The 20443-nt window shown below is 41.1% G+C and overlaps 3 protein-coding genes across 8 annotated transcripts in view; 2 read left to right on the top strand and 1 right to left on the bottom strand.

The window, feature by feature from the left end:
* Nucleotides 1-1503: 1503 nt before the first annotated feature.
* Nucleotides 1504-3546, top strand: ucp1 (uncoupling protein 1). The gene is made up of 6 exons (XM_029498002.1): nucleotides 1504-1629; nucleotides 1953-2151; nucleotides 2452-2649; nucleotides 2748-2849; nucleotides 3114-3294; nucleotides 3432-3546. The coding sequence occupies exons 1-6, from the start codon at nucleotides 1504-1506 to the stop codon at nucleotides 3544-3546; spliced, it is 921 nt and encodes a 306-aa protein (XP_029353862.1).
* elmod2 (ELMO/CED-12 domain containing 2) lies at nucleotides 2299-9167 on the bottom strand. The gene is made up of 9 exons (XM_029497989.1): nucleotides 9045-9167; nucleotides 8066-8213; nucleotides 7952-7980; nucleotides 7114-7211; nucleotides 6909-7038; nucleotides 6395-6528; nucleotides 5433-5501; nucleotides 5150-5283; nucleotides 2299-4992 (listed from the first exon to the last, which is right to left on the bottom strand). Exons 1-9 carry the CDS (start codon nucleotides 9048-9050, stop codon nucleotides 4835-4837), a joined length of 906 nt encoding a protein of 301 aa, XP_029353849.1. The 5' UTR covers nucleotides 9051-9167; the 3' UTR covers nucleotides 2299-4834.
* Nucleotides 9168-10689: 1522 nt separating this feature from the next.
* apbb2b (amyloid beta (A4) precursor protein-binding, family B, member 2b) overlaps nucleotides 10690-20443 on the top strand; it is a 45365-nt gene continuing 35611 nt past the window's right edge. For 4 of the 6 annotated variants that reach the window (XM_029497368.1, XM_029497363.1, XM_029497367.1 and 1 more), the window contains exon 1: nucleotides 10690-10817. The gene's annotated coding sequence lies outside the window, so the exon portion shown is untranslated. Of the gene's footprint in view, nucleotides 10907-10985; nucleotides 11317-20443 lie in introns of those variants that run through there. The other 2 variants (XM_029497365.1, XM_029497366.1) reach the window with 2 other exon arrangements.

Here is a 20443-nt window from a genome sequence, read left to right on the forward strand (position 1 = left end):
AGATTTGATTATGATGTTTCCTCATTACAACATGTCCATATTAGAAACAAGTCAGTCATTGAATTTATGCTGAATTGGCTCTGCGGCAACATATTTCCTACCATAACCTTCTACTGTAATCATAGTTATCACTTACTGCGTTTGTGGACAGAATAATCATCAGGAGAGTCCAACAACATATAAAATAGACAGTTTTGGCTTTATGAAAGAAAAAGATAAAATAGATAGGGTCACTTAGGAGCCCCATGTTTTGTAACCCCATAGGTATTGTAACATTTTGTGAACAGAGAGCTAACTACATATTAGAGGCACAAAGCGCTGACATTTCTGAAATATTTTCATAACATTTCTTTTCTGTCGTATTACACTTTATTAGTTTGACCTAATAAACTGACAACATACTTTTCCTTCAATGCCAATAAAGTTTAACACTAGATTAGGACAAGACATTATCAGTGCTGAGAGGTAGAACATGGCGTGATGTAAAGCTCTTATCTGCTATGCAGTGACCTTTGGTCTCCAGCTCACGCCACAACTTTTTCACCTTTTATTTTGCAAAATGTTCCTGACTGGGACTGTGAACAAGAAATGCTGCATTAACGGCAACATTTAATTGGGTTTATATGAAAGCCCAGACACATGCTAGATAATGCAACATCTCTGCTGCAGAAGTGAAAGGGCAACATGCGGCGTGGCTGTAAACTCTGATAACTGTCATTCACCCCATCGAGTACAAACGGCTTCCTCTGCTGTCCACTCATCAGTTCTGTCATTGGTTCAGAGCAAAGACAAACCTCCAACACACCTGACACAGTGAGTGAGTGTTTTCCAGCGCAGGCACGTTATCTCATGAAGTAAATAATTACTTAATATTTTCCCAGTTGCAGACACAGATGGAAAATATTGAAGGTATTTCCACGTTTTACTGACTGAATATGAACATTGATAAGTTATTGATTGCATTTGGGGAAAAAAAAATTGATTTAGGAATATATAAATTATACACACTTGGAAATATATAGGTGTATTTGGATGAAAACATACTGATATTACACTCACAGGAAGGGGAGGTAAAATAGTTGTTTTTCTGAAAAGTGCTTGCGCTCTGGGGCGAATTGAACATTGACTCTGTGACAGGCAGTGGACTTTGCTTTGACCCAGGCAGAAAGGAATATACAGTAACGCCTCTCTGTGGATGTCATAAAAAAAAAAAAAAAAAACAGTCAGAAAATATATAAATACAGAGCAAAGGATGCTTCTTTCCTTTTTGTGGAGCGTGGCCTTTTATGGATTATAATCTGGCCTATCAAATACCACCTGGTAACAAATAATCAGGGATCAGAAGGAGCTTTACCTTGTAAAGTAAAAAGTGTAAGTATTTCTTCCATTTGTTTCTCAGTAATCTCCTCTTTCTCTGTTGACTCATTCACTGATATTACAGTTTAAATGGTGAAAGATTAGTTGAAGTTTATATTCTGGTTTCCTTTAACAGCAACAGCAAACATGGTTGGACTTAAACCCTCAGACGTTCCCCCACCGTTGGGGGTGAAGATGGCAAGTGCCGGAGCAGCAGCTTGCATAGCTGATATTGTCACATTCCCACTGGACACAGCCAAAGTCAGACTACAGGTATCTGTGCAGTAATAGTGACAGATTAAAAAAAACAACAACAACAACAACAACAGTGTCACCAGGCATGTTATCTCAACATTTACTGAAATGCAACAGGCATAATCATTTGAACTATTGCAGTTTTGCTGTGAGCTTTGTAGGAACACAGTTAGATGTTGCCTGCTTGAATCTCCAGTTTGACTTTCAACTCTCAACAACCCCTAAATCAATTCTACTGATTGGCACTGATGTTGCTACACTTGGAACCATAGAGCTTTAAGGTTGTTCTAGTTTTGCTTTGGAAAGCTGGTTTCAGCCTTGAATACGATGTCTGACCCCAGATTCAGGGAGAGAAGAAAGCAGTGGAGGGCATTCGTTACAGAGGGGTGTTTGGGACAATCAGCACCATGATCAGGACAGAAGGGCCCAAGTCTTTGTACAACGGGCTGGTAGCTGGTCTGCAGAGACAACTGTGCTTCGCTTCCATCAGAATCGGCCTCTATGACAACGTCAAAAACTTCTACACAGGAGGAAAAGACAGTGAGTGATTTCAATATGTTTAATGCACATGCAAGATATTTTTCAATTAAAACAACCTCACACATTGTTGGGTAGGTCAATGCATTGCTAACCTTCCTTAAAATCTTTATCCGACACTTAATTGGTGAAAGAATCAAGGAGTAAAGAGCATAAAAATTTTCCTCATGAATGTCCTGAAGTAAAAACATACATAAACTATAAAATATAAACTGAAGAAATGTGCTTATTGTACAACTTGAGTATACCATGCTGGTGAAGATGCGAGTCCAGCGGTAGTTATTCCTGCCTACTCTCCTCTAGACCCAGGGGTACTGGTACGTATCCTGGCTGGCTGCACCACAGGTGCCATGGCAGTGTCCTTTGCACAACCCACCGATGTGGTTAAGGTTCGATTCCAAGCTCAGATGAACCTGGATGGCGTGGCTCGGCGGTACAACGGCACCATGCAAGCCTACAAACACATCTTCCAAAATGAGGGCTTACGTGGACTCTGGAAAGGTGCCATTTAGAAAAGATGCTTCATTTATCTGTCATAAAAAAATACAACCCCAAATCCCTTTGGAACAGATGAGTTACGCCGTGTCTGCTCTCTTTAGGCACACTTCCCAACATCACAAGGAATGCACTGGTCAACTGCACAGAGCTGGTGACGTACGACCTGATCAAGGAGGCCATCCTTAAACATAACCTGTTGTCAGGTCAGAGCTACAGTAACACACACACACATTACACCATGCCAGAGACACAGCTGATTGGGCAGAAGTCCACACACCCTCTCTCAGCCCCGCTGATAACAGCACGCACGCACACACACCACAACAGGAGCAGTAAATAAGAGATTTATCTCTCCTTCTAATGCCCGTTTCACCCTATTACATAACAAGCTGACCCCAATTTCTATACTGCTCAGCAAACAAACACCCACTACTTGCTGTAAAATTTCTTTCCAACTCTGTTCACAGATAATCTGCCGTGCCATTTTGTATCTGCGTTCGGTGCCGGCTTTGTTACCACAGTGATTGCTTCCCCAGTGGATGTGGTGAAGACCAGATACATGAACTCACCGCCAGGCCAGTACAAGAGCGCCATCAACTGTGCCTGGACCATGATGACTAAAGAAGGCCCAACGGCTTTCTACAAAGGGTAACCTCTCTGCCCACTTGTTTACTAAGTACATGTAGTTGAGCTCGATCCATAATGAGAAATTCAGAAAGATATCTGAGTCGGTTTTAGCCATCGCTCTGTCCGACAAGCCTCACATAACGTGTTTGTTTTTGCAGGTTTGTGCCCTCATTTCTGAGGTTGGGATCATGGAACATTGTGATGTTCGTCTCATTTGAGCAAATCAAGAGGGCCATGATGGTCACCAAGAAGAGGGTCGAAGCCCCAAATTAAGATTAGCGCCTAAAGGTTCTGACTGAAACACCGCTGGATGTAGCCCAATGAGGATCTATCATTGTTTTAGCTTTATCCAACTGCTTTCTTGTTAAAGACGATCCTGTTGGAAAAGGAGTACTGGACTACTTTGTATTTGAATTTGTGCATAAGAGTAAAAAGTACTCCTTTTATCGTTATTATTATTATTATTAATATTTTAATTAGCCACACTGAGCCCTTTGAAAGCATTGTGGGAATGAACAATATGTACACAAGCTGGCCATAACCTCCGTTGGGAAGTTGAGTTTGCACTTTAAGACCTGTAAATAAGAAATCTGCCAGTTCTACGTCTCGGGCAGCTTAAACCAGTGCACTTATTCATATTACTGGTGCCACATTAAAATGTAAAACACGTTTATGTAAATCATTTAATATAACTGCCATGTTTTACAGACACTGTGTATACTTCCTGAATTCGGCCTTTGACACGCAGATTCCCAACACATTTCAAAACATCAAAAAGTGTATTTATTAACTGTGAGCAACATGTTTTATTTATTATGTAATGTCCTCAAAAGCAAATCACTGAATAAAAAATAAAAATAGCAGGTAATGAGAAAGCAATATCAGCTTTCAGACGTACAAATTTATGAAAAGGGAGGCAAATAACTTCTTTGAGTTCCACATCATTACTACACTACATAATATGGATGGTGCCTTAAATCATGGACAACTTTTAGGATGAAATCACCACAATGATACTGACTCCATAGATTCAATTTAAGTATTTCTCTCTGGATATAAATATCAAATTCCTGAGAAGGCCAGAAATGAGAACAAATACAAACAAGGCAGCTAAAAATATGGTAATTAATCACCATTTTTCAATAGCTGTCTGTAAACTGCAACAATTTGGCTGTTTGCTTACTGAAAGTGCTTCAACACTCATTGAAGACAGAGCTCTTTTATAACCACGGCGCTCTGTAGCAGCTCCCGTTTCCCCTCTGTGAAGGTACAATCCACCCCTGGAATGGTCATATCTGAGGTATTGGGTGGTACATTTGTGCTGTACTTTAAAACGATTAAGTATGACTAAAACAAGAGCGGAACACTACAGATGGCTCACAAAACCAAAGATCAGAGAATTCACTTTTCTGAATGTTTGAGGAATAAGTGGTAGATTACGTTCAGTCCACCGTTCTATATTTTCTGCTCATTGTTGCTTGAAACGTCCTTTACCTACAGCTGGTCAGGCAATGTTAGGACTGTAGAGAATTCAGGATGGCATGTTAATCCTTTTTTTGTGTTAGTTTTTAGAATGGACAGTCAATGTGAGGGACACATCAGGGTCCTGCAGATGTGTCTGCACTAAGTTATGAAATTTTTCTCTGTACTGATTGAACTGCATGATGCTCTCTGGCTCTTCTTCCACCCAGAACTTATCAAATTCATATGCCAGGTAACCTAGAAGTGAGAACACAGGCCTTTAGAGACACCTTAAAAAAAATAACACCAATTTAATACTAATTATCAGTTGGTATTTGTATAGTAATTGTAATTAATGGATATGATTGGTGGATGAACGATGGATATGATAAAGAATAATGTTGAGTTTACTCACAGTATAGCTGATGAAAGTGCCAGAGCTCAGGCGCACTCTGGACTGTGTTGTAGAAATGTGGTTTCAAAGCACCGCTCTTCAGCAGGCTGTAGGCCATCTCTGTCAAGTTGATACCAACTATGGCGTAGGAGTACCTAAAACACCAAGTATTCAAAGTGCTACAAGTCAGACTAAATGTATACACGTGGAAGAATATTCATATTGTGCTGTGATGGTAAGACAGTTATATTAAAAAGAATAAAGTCACACAACAGCTAAGGAATATATACAGAATGTCCCTTACCCAAGTTTAGGATGGTTGGCATGAGACAACACCTGACGAGCCTCTTCTGTGTAGTTTTCGCTGAAAAAACTGTAGACGGGATAGTATGTTTATTGCTCAGTCTATGGATGAGGCCACATTAACAAACAGACTTGCCTTCAGGTGCCATTTTATTCAGGGGAAACTTGTGTTGACAGAAAAATGTTCCATTTTATTTTTGGCAGAATTGCATTGCTTGTTTGACATAATTATTACCTGTTAATATGTACATATAGTCTACCTGTACCCTGAAGGCAAATCACTTTTTGGTCATACTTTAAAGTATAGATGAAACTACAGAAAACAAAATTCTAAAAGCACAATTTATTACATCAGCGCGCAGGTATGCACTGATGTTTGGCCAGCTGTGTTTTTACATGTTCCTTTTCTTCAATATTGTACACATCTTTGGGTGAAATAAATATAGGCTATATCACTGTGACCCCACACAGATACATTATTAACAGGCATCTGCTTCCTTTTACGTCTCCAATTCAATTTCTTTACAGCTTAACAGAGTTAGCTTTTTCTCTGTTTCTCTGTCTGTGCCCCTTGCTAGCCAAAGAACAATGTGAATACGCATAGAGCCATATATCCAGAAAAGAAAACTCCTGCAAGAGGTCGCCCTTTATAAAATTTGCCTCGGTTGTATTTTCTGCAAGTACGTACAGGTCTATCTGATTGTGGAATTTCTTTCAAATTTGGGAATGACACAATTACACTTACAGCCGACACACTTTTAAATTGCTTTTATAAATTATTAAAGGTTTACATATACACACACATATACATATATATATATATATATATATAGACTAATTCCAACCTGACATTATTTTTGCATAGCTGTGTAAACAGGCCTTTGTAATGGACAATCTTAACATGAATGATAATTAATTTTTATTTTACTGTATGGCTCCTTGCTATTTACACAAAGTACTCACACAAGGTTGATTAATCCCAGCATGCCCATCCCTCTAAAGTCAGTCTTGGGATCATCTCCTTGGAATCCAATGTCACCCCACTGTTTGGTTATCCTTGATTCCAGTTTGACTGTTGGCATCAACAGGTCCCACAGCTGACAATAAAAATATTAATCATGTCACACACTTTGCAAGTGTGTTGAACAACGGGCACAATGATTAAAAATGTGATTTTGTGCATTACATTTTGATTCAAACATGTCAGGATGTCAGGATAATGACGACTGTACTATTTCATTGTCCCGGTAAACCAAAATTTTATTTTGTGAATTTCACATTCAGTTCATCACATGACCCTTAACAATCCACCAACTGACAGGTGCAATGAGATAATCCATGTCATGCATTTCACCTGCCATGTTATGGCTGATTGGTATATGCATCTTGGTTTATTCTACAGAATAAAAAGCATCCATGCAGCTTGCACCCGTTTATTTTTTTTCTAAGGTATGGATCCAAAAGCAAGAGCATGTACCTTCAAAAGCATGGCCTCGTGTTTTGCATTTTCCGAACTGAAGACTTCCTTTCTCAAGTCTTCCACAGATATGTACAGACCGCTGTATCCTGTTATTTGTAGAAGGCAGATGTGCAGGCAATCCTTGAACCTAGAAAAGTAGGAAGATTTAACTGAATACACTTAACTGAAAGAAGTGCAGATGATGAACTCAAACTATCCTTACATGGGATCTTTCTGGGGTTGGACACGCTTCTCTTTAATTATTTGATCCACAGATTGTTCTAATTTATCTTTGCTGGATTCCAAAGCTCCTCTTAAAACCTACAGATGGAAAGGACAGGACAGTGAGGAGGTAGCCACAGAAAAATAATGATACAGAGAGCAACACAACAGAAAACTAGCAAAGTGATTGCTATACAATTTACGTTGTTAACCACAGTGAACACGCTGAACTGCACTGATGATTAAAAAATGCTTACCCAGCTATCTATCTATCTATATATGTGCACGCGGGCACACACACACACACACATTACAAGAACACTACATTCCTGTACGCTTGAAAAGTATAGTGGAAGATAAAGATTGATTAAGAGTAAGAACAGTGTTTATGCCTTTACTGGCCATTATTCATACAAAAGACAACGAGATTAAAAAAAGTGGTTAGTAGTCCTTTTGAGGGTAGTTCCTTTAGTCTTTTCTGTGAGCCAAGAAAGTATAAAAAGCCCCTCTAATTATTCAGGCTTCAAAGTCCTCACCTTCTATTCAGCAAAGACAAAACACCATCTTACTATCCAATACTAGATGTAATACAGAGAGTGCTTTTTGAGTATAGTGTAGAATTAACCAAAAATAAATGACTGATTCTTGTTATAGTTGTCAAAAATAGTTTAAGCTATCATGTATGTACAGAGAAAGTTAAAATGATAATAGCCATAGTCATACACGAAGTTGACCCTGATATCTGCCTGGTAACCAGTGTATCAGAAAACAACTTAATATTTATGTCATTATCTACTAAAAGAAATCTTTACTGGTTAATAATGGTAGCACTGTCTTACCTTGTTTTTAGATGACCGAAGAGAGTGTTCTACAAAAGGAGAGAGGATATTAATGAAACAGAAAAAGTACGATAAGCAGTAAAGGCAGAAGAAATGTAGGTGGATTTAATTCACCTGCTTTTGTTGTCCTCGCAGCCCCTTGCTGGTATCCAGAGCATATTCTCTGTAGCTCACATTTCCCTGTTGCCTGTCTGATGAGCCACTTCAGCCAGTATCTCAAAAAAGAAGTGTAGACATAGTGCCAGATATACCCCAACATTTCCTACAACCCAGAAAGACATCAGATAGAGATGAGGATTTGTGAACAATAATCTGGCAGCCAAGTGAGTGACCTAAAATGATATTTTATTTACATTTAAGAGGTAAAGAAACTGCTGTAAAAGAACACGCGTTAAGGCGAAACCAAGCTGATGACAGTTTAAAGGCCTTTAGTAAAACTATGACAAAGATCTGAGAAAAGGAAAAAGAAAAGCACTTTCAAAATAAAGTTTTACAATGTTTTTGCAGATCCATATCCAGACATGAAACAGATAATTGTGTGTGCATGAAGAAAGAATTGAAATAACTTGTTTGGTGTGAATGTCGGACAGGAGATGTGGTGTAAGATGAAGTATAAGATGTAAACACTTCCATCGTACTTCCCACCACCGTGGCCGTGAATCACAGCTCTGATGGAGGTTATTGTGCATCATGCTGACTGAGATGAGTCTGTGAAAACAGAGCCAGTCGGCACTGAAACACAAACAGCGATCCTTCCTGGGGGCAGAAAGGAGTTACTGCCAAACAGGCGACAGCTAGCGAGCATCCAAAACTATGGCGTTGTAGCAGCTAGCATAGCTAATGCTAACTTCATTCAAACGGGATCACCGAGTTTAGAAACATTTGGCGGATTTTGTAGGAAAAAGCACCGACCACAGCATCTTAAAGGAAACCTAAAGGTGGTCGGGTCGACACTCCGACATGACAGCTAACAACAGGTTGTCATTGTGTGTGTCCAACTGTTAGCTAGCGACATGGCGTTTTCCCGGTTCGGCGACGTCGGAAGAATGTGTGTTGTTGTTGGTGTTGTGGCCGATTGTGGCGTTAATCTTACCGCCATGTGGCAGAGACAACACTGCCAGACAAAGACAAGGCCGAAACCGAGCTTCAGTTCGGGGCGACCCGGCCGAGTTGGAGCTTTAACAACAGTCCGGCTCGGCGACGCATTCACGTTCACACCGGACAAATAGGATTCACAGCCCACCGCTTACGAATCAAGGAAACCCCTCGGAATTCAGACACAGACAAGAAACAAAAAAAAAAAAACAACACCACTCGACTAAAAAGCAAACACTATCCCACGCGTTGACTTTTTGTGTGTTGTTTTTAAGAGCAACGACAAGAGTGTGCGGTCTTTGACAAAATTTGGAAAAGGAGAGCGTTGGACTTGTTGTGACCGCTTTAATGACGCGATGTCTTTGAATGTAGCACGCAGCGGCCGCTGGCCGTAATAACGGAGGAGCGTCAATTCTCCGGCTGTGCGCCCCAAAGCAGCCAACAAAGGGGGGCAAACATCCGCTTTGTGCCAATAAAGGGACACCGAAACGAAATCCAAATAAGTGTCAGTCCAACAGAGAGTTGGAAAGAAATCACTGCTGACGTGATTTCAGGTCAAAGCACACGTTTGCATGTAAATGATCAGGTTGATCTGAACGAGCAGAACCAGGACCACAGAGCCTTTTCCCCGAATCAACCAGGAGATGGAGATAGAGCCACAATCTGAGTGTGTGTTTGACTGATTTGATTGATGTTATGTTTCTTACATTTGACATTAGGTCATAAATACAATTAAAATAAACTAAATGAGGTTACCCTCTCTCTCTGGTGGGAACTGATCCCACATCTTACTTGGTAATTGATATCTATATTCTCCCACCAAACTGTCCACCAGGCCCTCACTTTACTTTGATTTTCCACCAACCCACACATAGTATAAAAAAATAATATTTGTAACTTTAAACACCTAACTCAACGCGTCCAAAGTCTTGGATCGATGCAAAGCTTTATAACTCTGTTACAGGCAGCTCACATAGAATCACACATTAAGTAGGTGCAGCAACTCAACAGTGGAAAGTTGATTTTGTTTTTCACCACCCCATGGATTAAATGTTCAAGTCTCCGAAAAGGCCCATCAAAGACACAGAATATAACAATAATAATAATAATTTAGAGATACAGTAATAATAATAGCTCGTATCGGTACAAATGGTTCCTTTTTATCATTTTGATGTTATGCTTGTTTATAGTTGTATTAATGCAAGATCACCTTAATATATGTTTCAAAAAAAGGAAAATACTGTGTCAGGGTGAAGCATTGTGGATTTTGTAAACTCTCCTACACAACGTTAAAGAATATTTTCTGCTATAAACTATAGTTGGATTTTATTTGACTTTAACAGATTCACCTACTATCTGTAAATTAATGTGTTCTTCATATTGAGGGGAAGGAAACCTACAATATATATATATATATATATATATATATATATATATATAAAGATTGCAAACATCCTTCAGTAAAAACAAAGTCTGCTGTTAAAATTAAAGCCTATCACCGCAGGACAATTTTTTTTATAATAATAATCATTATTATGATTATTATTATTATTATTATTATTATTATTATTAAGGGAGGTGTTGTTTTGTTTTTTTTTCAGCAGAGAGGAGCGTTTGCTTCCGGAGCAGCCCCCTCCCCCGGTTGGTTCCCTTTGCCTGAGACCAGCTGCATCTGAGAGGGAGGAGAAAAGAAACAATCCGAGAGGGACCGGAGGGGAGGAGAGAGAAGACCGGAGCGCAGCCAGAAGGACGCGGACACGCCGGAGCGGAGGTGAGTGATGAGCTTCGCCCAACATTTCCACTTCCATCCGGTCAGCTGCCAGAGTTTCTCCTCCCGGTCCTTAAAAAGGATCCGCTAATGTGAGTAACTTTCCATGATCTCCTGACGGCCGACGCATTGATTTGGCATCGGAGGGGAGGTGGGGGAGAGAAGGCTGGCAGGCTGCGGCGGCAGACAGGAGGAGGGTGGAGGGTAGCTGCTGCTGCTGCTGCTGCTGCTGCTGGTGGTTCGCTCCAGTTTATTGTCAACATGTCGTTGCGTCTGTGATGTCCGATGAATGAGAGTCAGTGAACGCAACCATTGTGGATGAAAGCAGCCGTGTGTCGCCAGCCGCCAGGTCAGCTGCTCCGACTCCACCTTCTCCTGTTTTAGGGGATTTAAGGGCCAAAATGTTTGGAAATGGACGTAACCCAGCTTTCAATAACACTTGTGAAGCACCCACGTCTCTTAAACTTGAGCTGTCATCATGTGGAGGAGGCCTAATCTGCAGGTAAGAGGCTGGTTCACTGAGCAGCAGCCACAATATCCATCTAAAGTTAACTAACAATCAGGCAAAAAGAAAAGCTTATTGTATGTGAAAATGTTAATTCATGGCATAATATAAAAAAATATATTTATTTATTTATTTATTTATTTATTAATTAATTAATTAATTAATAAATAAAAGGCAAGCTCTTGACCCTCCACTCCGTCTCCACCAATGAGCTGAAGTTTAGCTGTGCTGTTTCTGATCAGTCTTCCTTGGTTAAAACAGAGAGCTATAGTACTAGACAGGATGAACATGTAAACGCTTCTATCTATTATTATTATTATTGTTGTTTGTTGAATGAGTTTGTTCAACCTTTTAAAAAGTCAGTATTTAATCTGCCACAGAGCCCACAGAAGGATCCTTCTGTTGGTTGCTGTGTCTGACTATCACCCCACAGCCAAAGATATTTGCTTTAAAATGATATAAAACAGAAAAGCAACAGAAGTTTTGGCTGATTAGCTGTATACCTGACTCAGATGATCGTGGTGCTAATTGAAGAATTGACTAATTGTTTGAGCAGTAGAGGGGGCCATCTTAACATGTCCTTTGGTTCCTGTCCCGAGATGTTTCAGCTCCTGGCTTGGCTCTGTCCTCATGGGCTTGTTCTACGGTGGGCTCTCTGTGGAGCTATAAATTAAGGAATAAAGAGACTTATTGTGAAACATAGAAGCATAAAGGATGGTATTCTCTTAACTTGCGCACAGTACAGGGTATAGTCTCGGGGCAGTAGGCCATGCATAGCTCAAGGGGATGACGTTATCATTATTGTTATTAGAATTATTGGCCTTTTTTTGCAAACATGACCTGGCAGGCTTGATCGCTGTATTGTGCACGGCTGGACACAGCTAGCTGACCGTTTCCAGCTTTCCTCTCGTTGGTTTTCTGCCTGGTTCATGAGATAATTCGCTGATTTGTTTTATACAAACAAGGAGACAGTTGATTGCTTGTTTACAGTTTGGAAGTTAAAGGATCTAGAGAATGGTGTGAATAATTTTCCTGTTTAATGGTCTTGGAGCTTGGAAGGGCAATTGCAGGGCTCAGCTATTTATTTTTGTTGTTGTTCAGAAAGATGAAGAGAAAGAAGTATTGATTTTTTTTTTTTTTTTTTTTTTTTCTTTCAAAGTTACTGACGTCAAATAAGCACTGGCTGGATAGTTTTAATGCTGTAACAGTGCAAAAACTGATGTAAACAGTTCTTCCAGTATACTGGCTGAGCTGTACTGTGTGCCTTTGGGGGCCGAAGGGACACTGAAGTTGTTGACAACAACATGAATTACCAAAGGACTTGGCCTCTGTTTTTGCTCCAGACCACTGAGGTTTCTCTCCCTCCATGCCTTTCCCTCCTGGTGACACTGGCTCCCATGCATATGTTTTACATCAAAATTGGCTCTGATGCTTCCTTGTGTATGCTTTTGCAATGTATGATTATAAAGCGTACTAGTCATAAAGCAAAAACAATGAACGTAGCATGGGGTAATGTTGTGCTTTCAGTGAAACGGTCTCTGTTTTTCTGTTTAGCACGTATACCTCCATGATAAACAGTCGGTGCTTACTATTTAAGGTTGTGGTTTTGATGGGTTTTTTTTTGGTTTGTACTGCTGTTTTGGCGTGGTGAGTTAATTAATGCAAGCTGCAAAAATGAACGTGCCACTAACTGTACCACTGTAGTAGAAATGGTGCACTGTCATCCTCTCTCTCACTGTTACTACCTTGCCTCTCTCTGTCTCTCTCGCTCTCTCTCTCCTCCTAGCCTCCTAGCTTGCTCTTCATCCAGACCTGTCCCCGAGTCTGCAGTGTGAGTGTATGTGAGAAGGGAAGGGACATGATGTCATTGCTAATTACTTGGGACTGTTGGGATATGAAGTTGGTTTATATTTTGCCTCTCTCTCCCTACTCTTTCCTTCTCCCTCTTCGCTTCGTACCACTTCCCCTCTTCATTTTCCTCTCCCTCCCCGACACTGAAAAATTTCTATACAACATCAGGAGTTGCTGACTACGGAAAAAGTGACTTGGGCATTTATGGGCTGAGTTCTGGGCCAAGCATTACAGATGTGCGTGCTAGAGTATGTGTGTTTGCTTAGCTTTGGTATTATGAAACTGCTTCACTTTCAAGATGGCCCCTTTTCTTTCCTTGTAGGTAACTTTTATCGCCCCACTGAGACACAAAATAAAGAAGATACATATGCATTTGCACATTCTGTACACATTACGTATGGCCATGGACAAAAATAGCCATTCAGTAATGTAAGCTCTCACCTTGTGAAGCTGCGAGCATGTCCCTCAAAATATGATATCTTAGCCTTTCCCCTAAAAGGCTCTGCAGATTGGACGTAATTATGTTGTCTGTGTTTGTCGTGTTGGGACTTTCTTGCCTTGCAGCACCTGTTAGTCACAACCTGTTAGTCTGTGTGTGGTCGAGGTCATGCACAACAGCTGATGGGAAAGCATGGTGAAAGTGTGCATGTGTGTACATGCTTGTGTGACTGAGTTCATGTTTTTGCATGGGTGTTATGTGTAAGCAATCGGATAAAGAGCACGGAGATCTGTTATCACCACCCAGCTTCCCCTGTGAAACAATACCACTGGTCCGTCCTCGACCAAACAAGTGTGTATATGTGCAGGCATGCGCATACTTGTGTGTGAGAAGTCTGACCAGATTGGACAGATGAATGATGAATTAAGGCCTGAAGAGAGAAGATTCATCCCCGGCTGTCAAGTTGGCAGGATAACCACACTACAGTTTATTTGTGTGTTATGTGTGGTACCGTATGTGTGCGTTGCCAGTCTTCTTTTGTCAATCTCATTCTCTTCACTTTCTATTTCAGCCTGCTATCGATGCCTCTAAATAGGGTTATTGTGCCCACTGTCAGGCAGGCTGCAGTGTGTGTGTATCTGTGCATTGTTGTTGCAGGGAGCAGACAGCCGTGAGGTGTGTTTGAACAGAGAAGGAGCACAGAGGCCCTGTTAAGCCTGTAGGGTGTGAAACTGAATGATAGGGCCCCCTTTCTCTCTTTCTGTCTGTCCCTCTGTCTGTCTGCCTGCTTCATTTTTTTCTGACAGTACTTCACCCACATGCTAGTTCCCCGCTGCCTCCTCTTTCCTCAGTTTTCCTTTTGTATTCTTTCTTTGTGCATTCGTATGACTGTGTGTGTGAGTTCTGCTGTGTAATGTGTCAGCTCCTGGCAGCCCTCGCTGATCGGCTGTCTTCTTGCTGTCAACTTTGCCTTGTGATTGGGTTGTCAGTATGCATGTTATTCTGCCGACAAATTACCCGCGGAGGCAGAGCCGACGAGGGTGGGCAGATTTTGCACTTTAAAATGAAACCTCTCATACAGACTCCAATTGAGGCTTGTGGCCACGCACTGGGTGCCGACATACACACACACACCTTCCCACTCTTTTGTTTATATGTTGCTTTTTCTGATGTTGACTTTTCAACATAGCTGCACTTTCACATGTATGCCCCCATCACTCCCAGTTCAGTTGCATAAGGGCTCTCTGCTTTCATCTCACTCTCTTTTAACACTCCAAACACAGAACACACCATCATACAACATGAAAGCAAAATATGATAAAAGTGGCTGTGAAGGCCACAGTCTTCGGTGTATTTGCAATTTTTGAACCTATTCTTGAAGTTTGCTATCAAATTAAAGGTTTGCAGGATTATTATTATATCGCTCTTATTTGTCCTGGAACAATCATTAATCATCAATCATTATTTTCTGAACCTATAGCACTGTAGAAAAACAAGTGCTGTCTGTGTACCTTCTTCGGGAACTTCAGGCATCAATGCTGGTTCCCTTGACATCAATAATTTCTAGACATTTGTACAGATTTACTATGGTTGATTGGTGTTTTGGCAAAATTTAAAACAATTCATGTTGCACTTCAATTTAGTACGCAATTAATTCATACACCAAAAAAAAAAAAAATGCTGGGTCTTTACCTGCAACGATATTGAAAAATAATTGAAATCTTTCTACCACTTGGATTTGCATCAAGTATACTTTTTGTACTTTAAATAATGAATAGATTAATCGAGAATACAACTCTCATGGTGAACTTGCTGTAATGCTTTAATTGACCAGGGTTTACCACAGGTATTTCTACAGCAGATTTTGAACTCAGACATAAATACGATTTTCTGTTGTTTAGCTTTTTCTGAGAAGTGATTTTCTTTTTATGTTAAACTTATTAATCGTTAGCAGAGTGGTCTTTCTTTCAGGAGACATGGACTGCCTCGTCTATAAAACCCTGGAAAAAAACTTTGTTAACTGTAGCTATTGCAGGCTAACAATATCCCCACCTCGCCTTCTGGTTAAGCAATTTAACTTCTCAGGCCAAGAGTCAGAGTGGTATGAAACTCCATAAATTCCTGTGGGATGAATGCATGGGATGACGGGTGATAGGAATTTTGAATCATGATCACAGTCATCATCAGGAATTGGGTTCCTAACCAGATTAGTTTCTTGCTTTTGCATCATATCCAATGGTGACAGTAATAATATGTTAACGTCTGTGGTAACTATGTAATGCATTTCCAACCCTGCCTTAATATTATCGAAAACCTCAATAACATAATGTGTTTTGTAGGCTGGAATTGAAATTAATTGAGCGGTGCAACTTTGATAACTCCACAATGCTGGAATTCGTCTTTTGGTTTGGCAAAACGAGTGGAAAGAAAATCTTGGTCCTGAGTGTTTGCTCTAAACAGTGGCAGCGCAGTGTGCTCATCCACCAGCTGTGGTCAGCTTGCTGTGTGATTCCTGTCCAAAACCAATGGTCTGTCTGAGAGGAATGCTCTGCTAATTTTAGGAAGCTGCAACGATAACTTCCACTGCTAGGAAGGGAGAGGGACGGAGGGAGAAAGAGGCAGCCATTGTGCAAGAGGAAGTGAGGACAAGCGAGGGAGGGGATGATTTAAGTATTGGAGGGAGAGAGGGAGAGAGAGAGAGCGATCGTTGCAGTGGTGTCTGTGGTTCCTTTGGCAGAGATGGGACATTCCTTTTCTGATGAGTCACTATCTCTCTCTCTCTCTCTCTCTCTGCTCTGTTTTCTTTCTGACATCTCTTGTTCTGGTACCCTTTCCCCCTCCCTTCTCATTTTCTGAGCATCTCTTCTTACCACTGCCCCCCCCATTTGACATTCTGTTATGGTAAATAGGCCAAAACTTTCAGGCAGTCAAACCAGTCCAGACTGTGATATCTATAGTCTTGTGACAGTATCGTGGAGCAGCTAACCCCAGGCGTACTAACTCAATATGAGTGAAGAAGGCCATTTTGAACTCACATGAACACTCACATTCTGAGTAAGAGCCATGTCGTTTTAGTCTAGACTTCCCTGTCCTCTCGGATGTCCTGTCACATCTCAGCTATATATAGGATACAGTCTCTCCCCTGCTTCTGCTCTCGCCCTGAATCAACATGCTTCTCTCTGCACTCTCTGTTTATTTTCAATGAGAGAGGGAGAAGACTTTTAATATACGTGCCTCAGTGTCTGCTGAAGTAGAGAAACAAACCCTGCTTGTCTTCTTGTAAAACAAATAATTAAATCATATAAAACATGCATGGATAACAGTTTATTTCCTGATGAAGCATTGAAGATGCTGAGAACACTCGAGGAGATATTTGGGTGCTTTAGGAAGATGAGAAATGTGCATGGGGGCCTCCTCACTGATTTACTGATCAGGTGTAAGACTAAAATGACCCTTTTGTTCGATGGCTGAATAGCATAGAATAGCATCTTTGCATAGCAATGTCTGAATTGAGTTCCCTTCTGGATAAAAATCAAGATGATTGCATCACATTATAGCCAGCAGTTGGCTCCTTAGCTCATAATCAAGCACTGACAGCTGGTCGATATGAAGCAACAGTTGGAATCTACCAAGTTTAACTTTAGAGCACATCATATTGTTTGACCAAGAACCTGATGGTGTTTGAGCTCCAGAGACCCTGTGTTGTAGAAATGTCTACATGCAAGCTGCCTGGAATTTGCAAAAGAAAAGGTGCCTAAGGGGTCTGACACTAGAAACAATCCTGTTGCTTGATGAAACTCAACTGTTTAGGCTCAATTGTCAGCATCGTGGCCCGAGGAAACCAGGAATGACTCATCACCTGCCCGATCCCACCCTAATGGTAGAGCTGGTGGAGGATGTTTTTCCATGACAGAAGAAGGGAGGCTGGCCAGGGTCGAGAGAAGTCTGAAGAGAGATCTTTTTTGATAACCTGGTCCAGAGCGCTCGGGACCTCATGCTGGGCTGAAGGTTCACCTTCAGCACACAGCCAAGACAACACAGGACTTAACCAGGGACAGATCTGTATGGCCCAGACAAATCCCGACTAGAATCCAGCAGCAAATCTCAGGAGAGACATGTAAATGGTGGCCCACTGACGATCCCTGTCAAACCTTTCAGGGCTTGAGTGGATCTGTGGGAAAGTCCCCAAATCCAGCGGTGCAAAGCTTGTTGTGTCATACACAAGGAGCCTCAAGCCTGTAAACGCTGCTAAAGATGTGTTAACGAAGCACTTACGGAAGGGTCTGAATACCTATGTAAATGTAATATAGCAATTTTTCCTTTTCAAATTAGCAAATAGTTATTTGTTTTCATTTATGCACATTAGGATTGTTTTGTGAGAGGAAAAATGGGTTGGTACTATTATATCACAAGTGTGCTACGTGAGTTAATAATGTATCATTAGGAGAGGAAGAGTTTCCAACATGACCTATTAGCTATTTTGTAAAAGGCTATTGAGCGGAAAGTAACAAAATTCTTTTGTTTATTTATGATCGTCTTGAAAATTATTCAGCAAAGTTCTGGCCTTGGCTCCGCCCTAAACAATATTGACTGGCGTCATTAATGGACACTACACTTTGAGTAGACCTTGAGTCTACTTGTAACCTGCTGTTTGGCTAACCCTAACCCCTTTGATCACACTGAGCACAATAGCTGAGCGCATCAGAGGGGCAATTTGCTTTTGACCTGGTACAACCTCATCTTCTTAAGTCCAGAGTGATTGACTCTTCAGGAGGCAGCACTGTCAGCAGTGGGAGAGATGCTCTGAAGTACACAGATTATATTTAATAGACCTATTAACAGAATGCAGCTGAAATTTGATATAGTCTCTTCACAGGTGATGGCCAGAGGCGTAAAAAAGTGAATGCTAGGAAAAACGTGAGACTTGCGTGGGCTGCTGTTGGAGTTTAAAGCGGGATGGTTTTGCTGAAGGGGGTATGCTGAACTGTACTAACTGTTGAGACTGCAGATAACATATTCCTGATAATTGCACGTGAAGTTTTTTGAAGGAAAAAAACCATCAGCATTTATACAAAGAGAAAAAAGTATTTACAGATAAGAAAAAGCTGCAGCCGCGAGCACATGGCAGTCTGAAATCCAGAGGAGATGTGGCTTTACTTGTTGTTCTCTGACTCAACTGCTGGCACTGTTTGTTGACTTCAGTGTTGCGTCCAGGAAAGAGTTGTGGTCTCATTATGGCAAATGCTGACTGAACGACTGGCTCATGTGTGTTCCACAGAGGGTGCCGGCCTTTTGGTCTGAAATGGGACTTCCCTCCACTCTGTGTTTTGCTTGGTGTCACAGTTTTTTTTTTCTCTCCCCTCACCCACAGGAAAAAAGAGGCTGAGTGAAGCTGGGGGGGAAAAGGGAGAGGGGGGATATCTGGCACTGGGGGAGGGGTCCAAATCACAGTTGTTCCCAAGTTTCCCAAATCTTGGAAATCATCTCATGGCCCTTGTTTCTGATGTTTTCCATGTCCGTGGATTTCACAGTGTGACTGTGCATGGGGTATGGATGGATCTGTGTCTCTTACAGAGCTCTTGTATTATTTTGACCACTTTAGGAGGATCATTCGATATAATCAGTGTGTGCCTGAACTGCTCTGCCTTTTACTCTCTCACATCCTGTGTCAGTCATGGGAAGGCAGATTATTGCAGGTAAATAAAATGCTCATATTCAGTTATAGATTAGTAATATTTCTTTATTCCTAAGGGATGTGAGTGTGTGTTTTGTCTTCTCCCTTTGTTGACTAATTGGAGGAGTGAGGATTTTTTGCCCCCCAGTCACCCTGACCCACCCACCCAAAAAGAGACATGCCTGGGATTCTTTGGCACACCCTGAAAATTCCTCACCGCTTTCCTTTCTTTTTCATTTTTTCTCATGGTTTCCCGCCCACGCCAGACGACTTCAGCTGTATGTATACAGTATATTGAGGCATGCATCCATTCACACTCCCAGTGTACTTTAAACTTTGAAGTGAAATTATAGTGGTGCTATTTCTGTCTGTCCTTCACACTCGCGATACACTGCTCCTACAAGGACGATGGCCACGGGAGCGCTCACAAACCACAGAGTTTTAGCGTGTGTGTGTTTGTTTGTCCGTACACAGGATTGTTTGTTTTGGCTCCAGTCTCAGTCAATGGGTTACTTTGTCTCTGTTATTTCCCGTTATTGACAATACAAGGATACACACACACACACACACACACACAAGCACACCTTCTTGTTCTTGTACCCTTCCCTTCCGCTGCTATTCTGGACTGAACCACACTTTGCAGATGGCCATTGTACTCTTCCCCTCTTGCTGCTTCTTGAGAACGCACACACTGAGTTTGGAAGTGTAGCACCAGACTGCTCCAGTCATCACATCCGTGTATTGGCTTCACACTTGGCTCATTGATGTCTCTTGGTGTGTTATTCCATTGACTAAAATAGTTTTCATTCACAGTGAAATGACATCACGGAAAATACTTCATATTAGATTGTTAAAACTAACCTTAAGAAACGTGCCCTTTCCTCTGAATAAATGCACAAAAAGGAAAAACCAAACAGGAAAACAGCTGAGCAGAGCTAGGTATGAAATTACAACAGCAATTTTTGTGAGATAAATGGGAAGATAGAAATAAATAGAGGTCTAGAGAACCAGTTTAACAACTTTCTGAAAATGAAATGGAATAGATGTGCTTGCCTTTCCATAGCATAGTAGCATCACCACGTTTTATATTGATGTGATCGGAGTTTGGCTTATCTAAAAAAAACACAAAAAGGCTTCTAAAATTTTATATTTTGAGTGTA

This window comes from Echeneis naucrates, chromosome 1 (genome assembly GCF_900963305.1).
Source record: "Echeneis naucrates chromosome 1, fEcheNa1.1, whole genome shotgun sequence".
NCBI lineage: Eukaryota > Metazoa > Chordata > Actinopteri > Carangiformes > Echeneidae > Echeneis > Echeneis naucrates.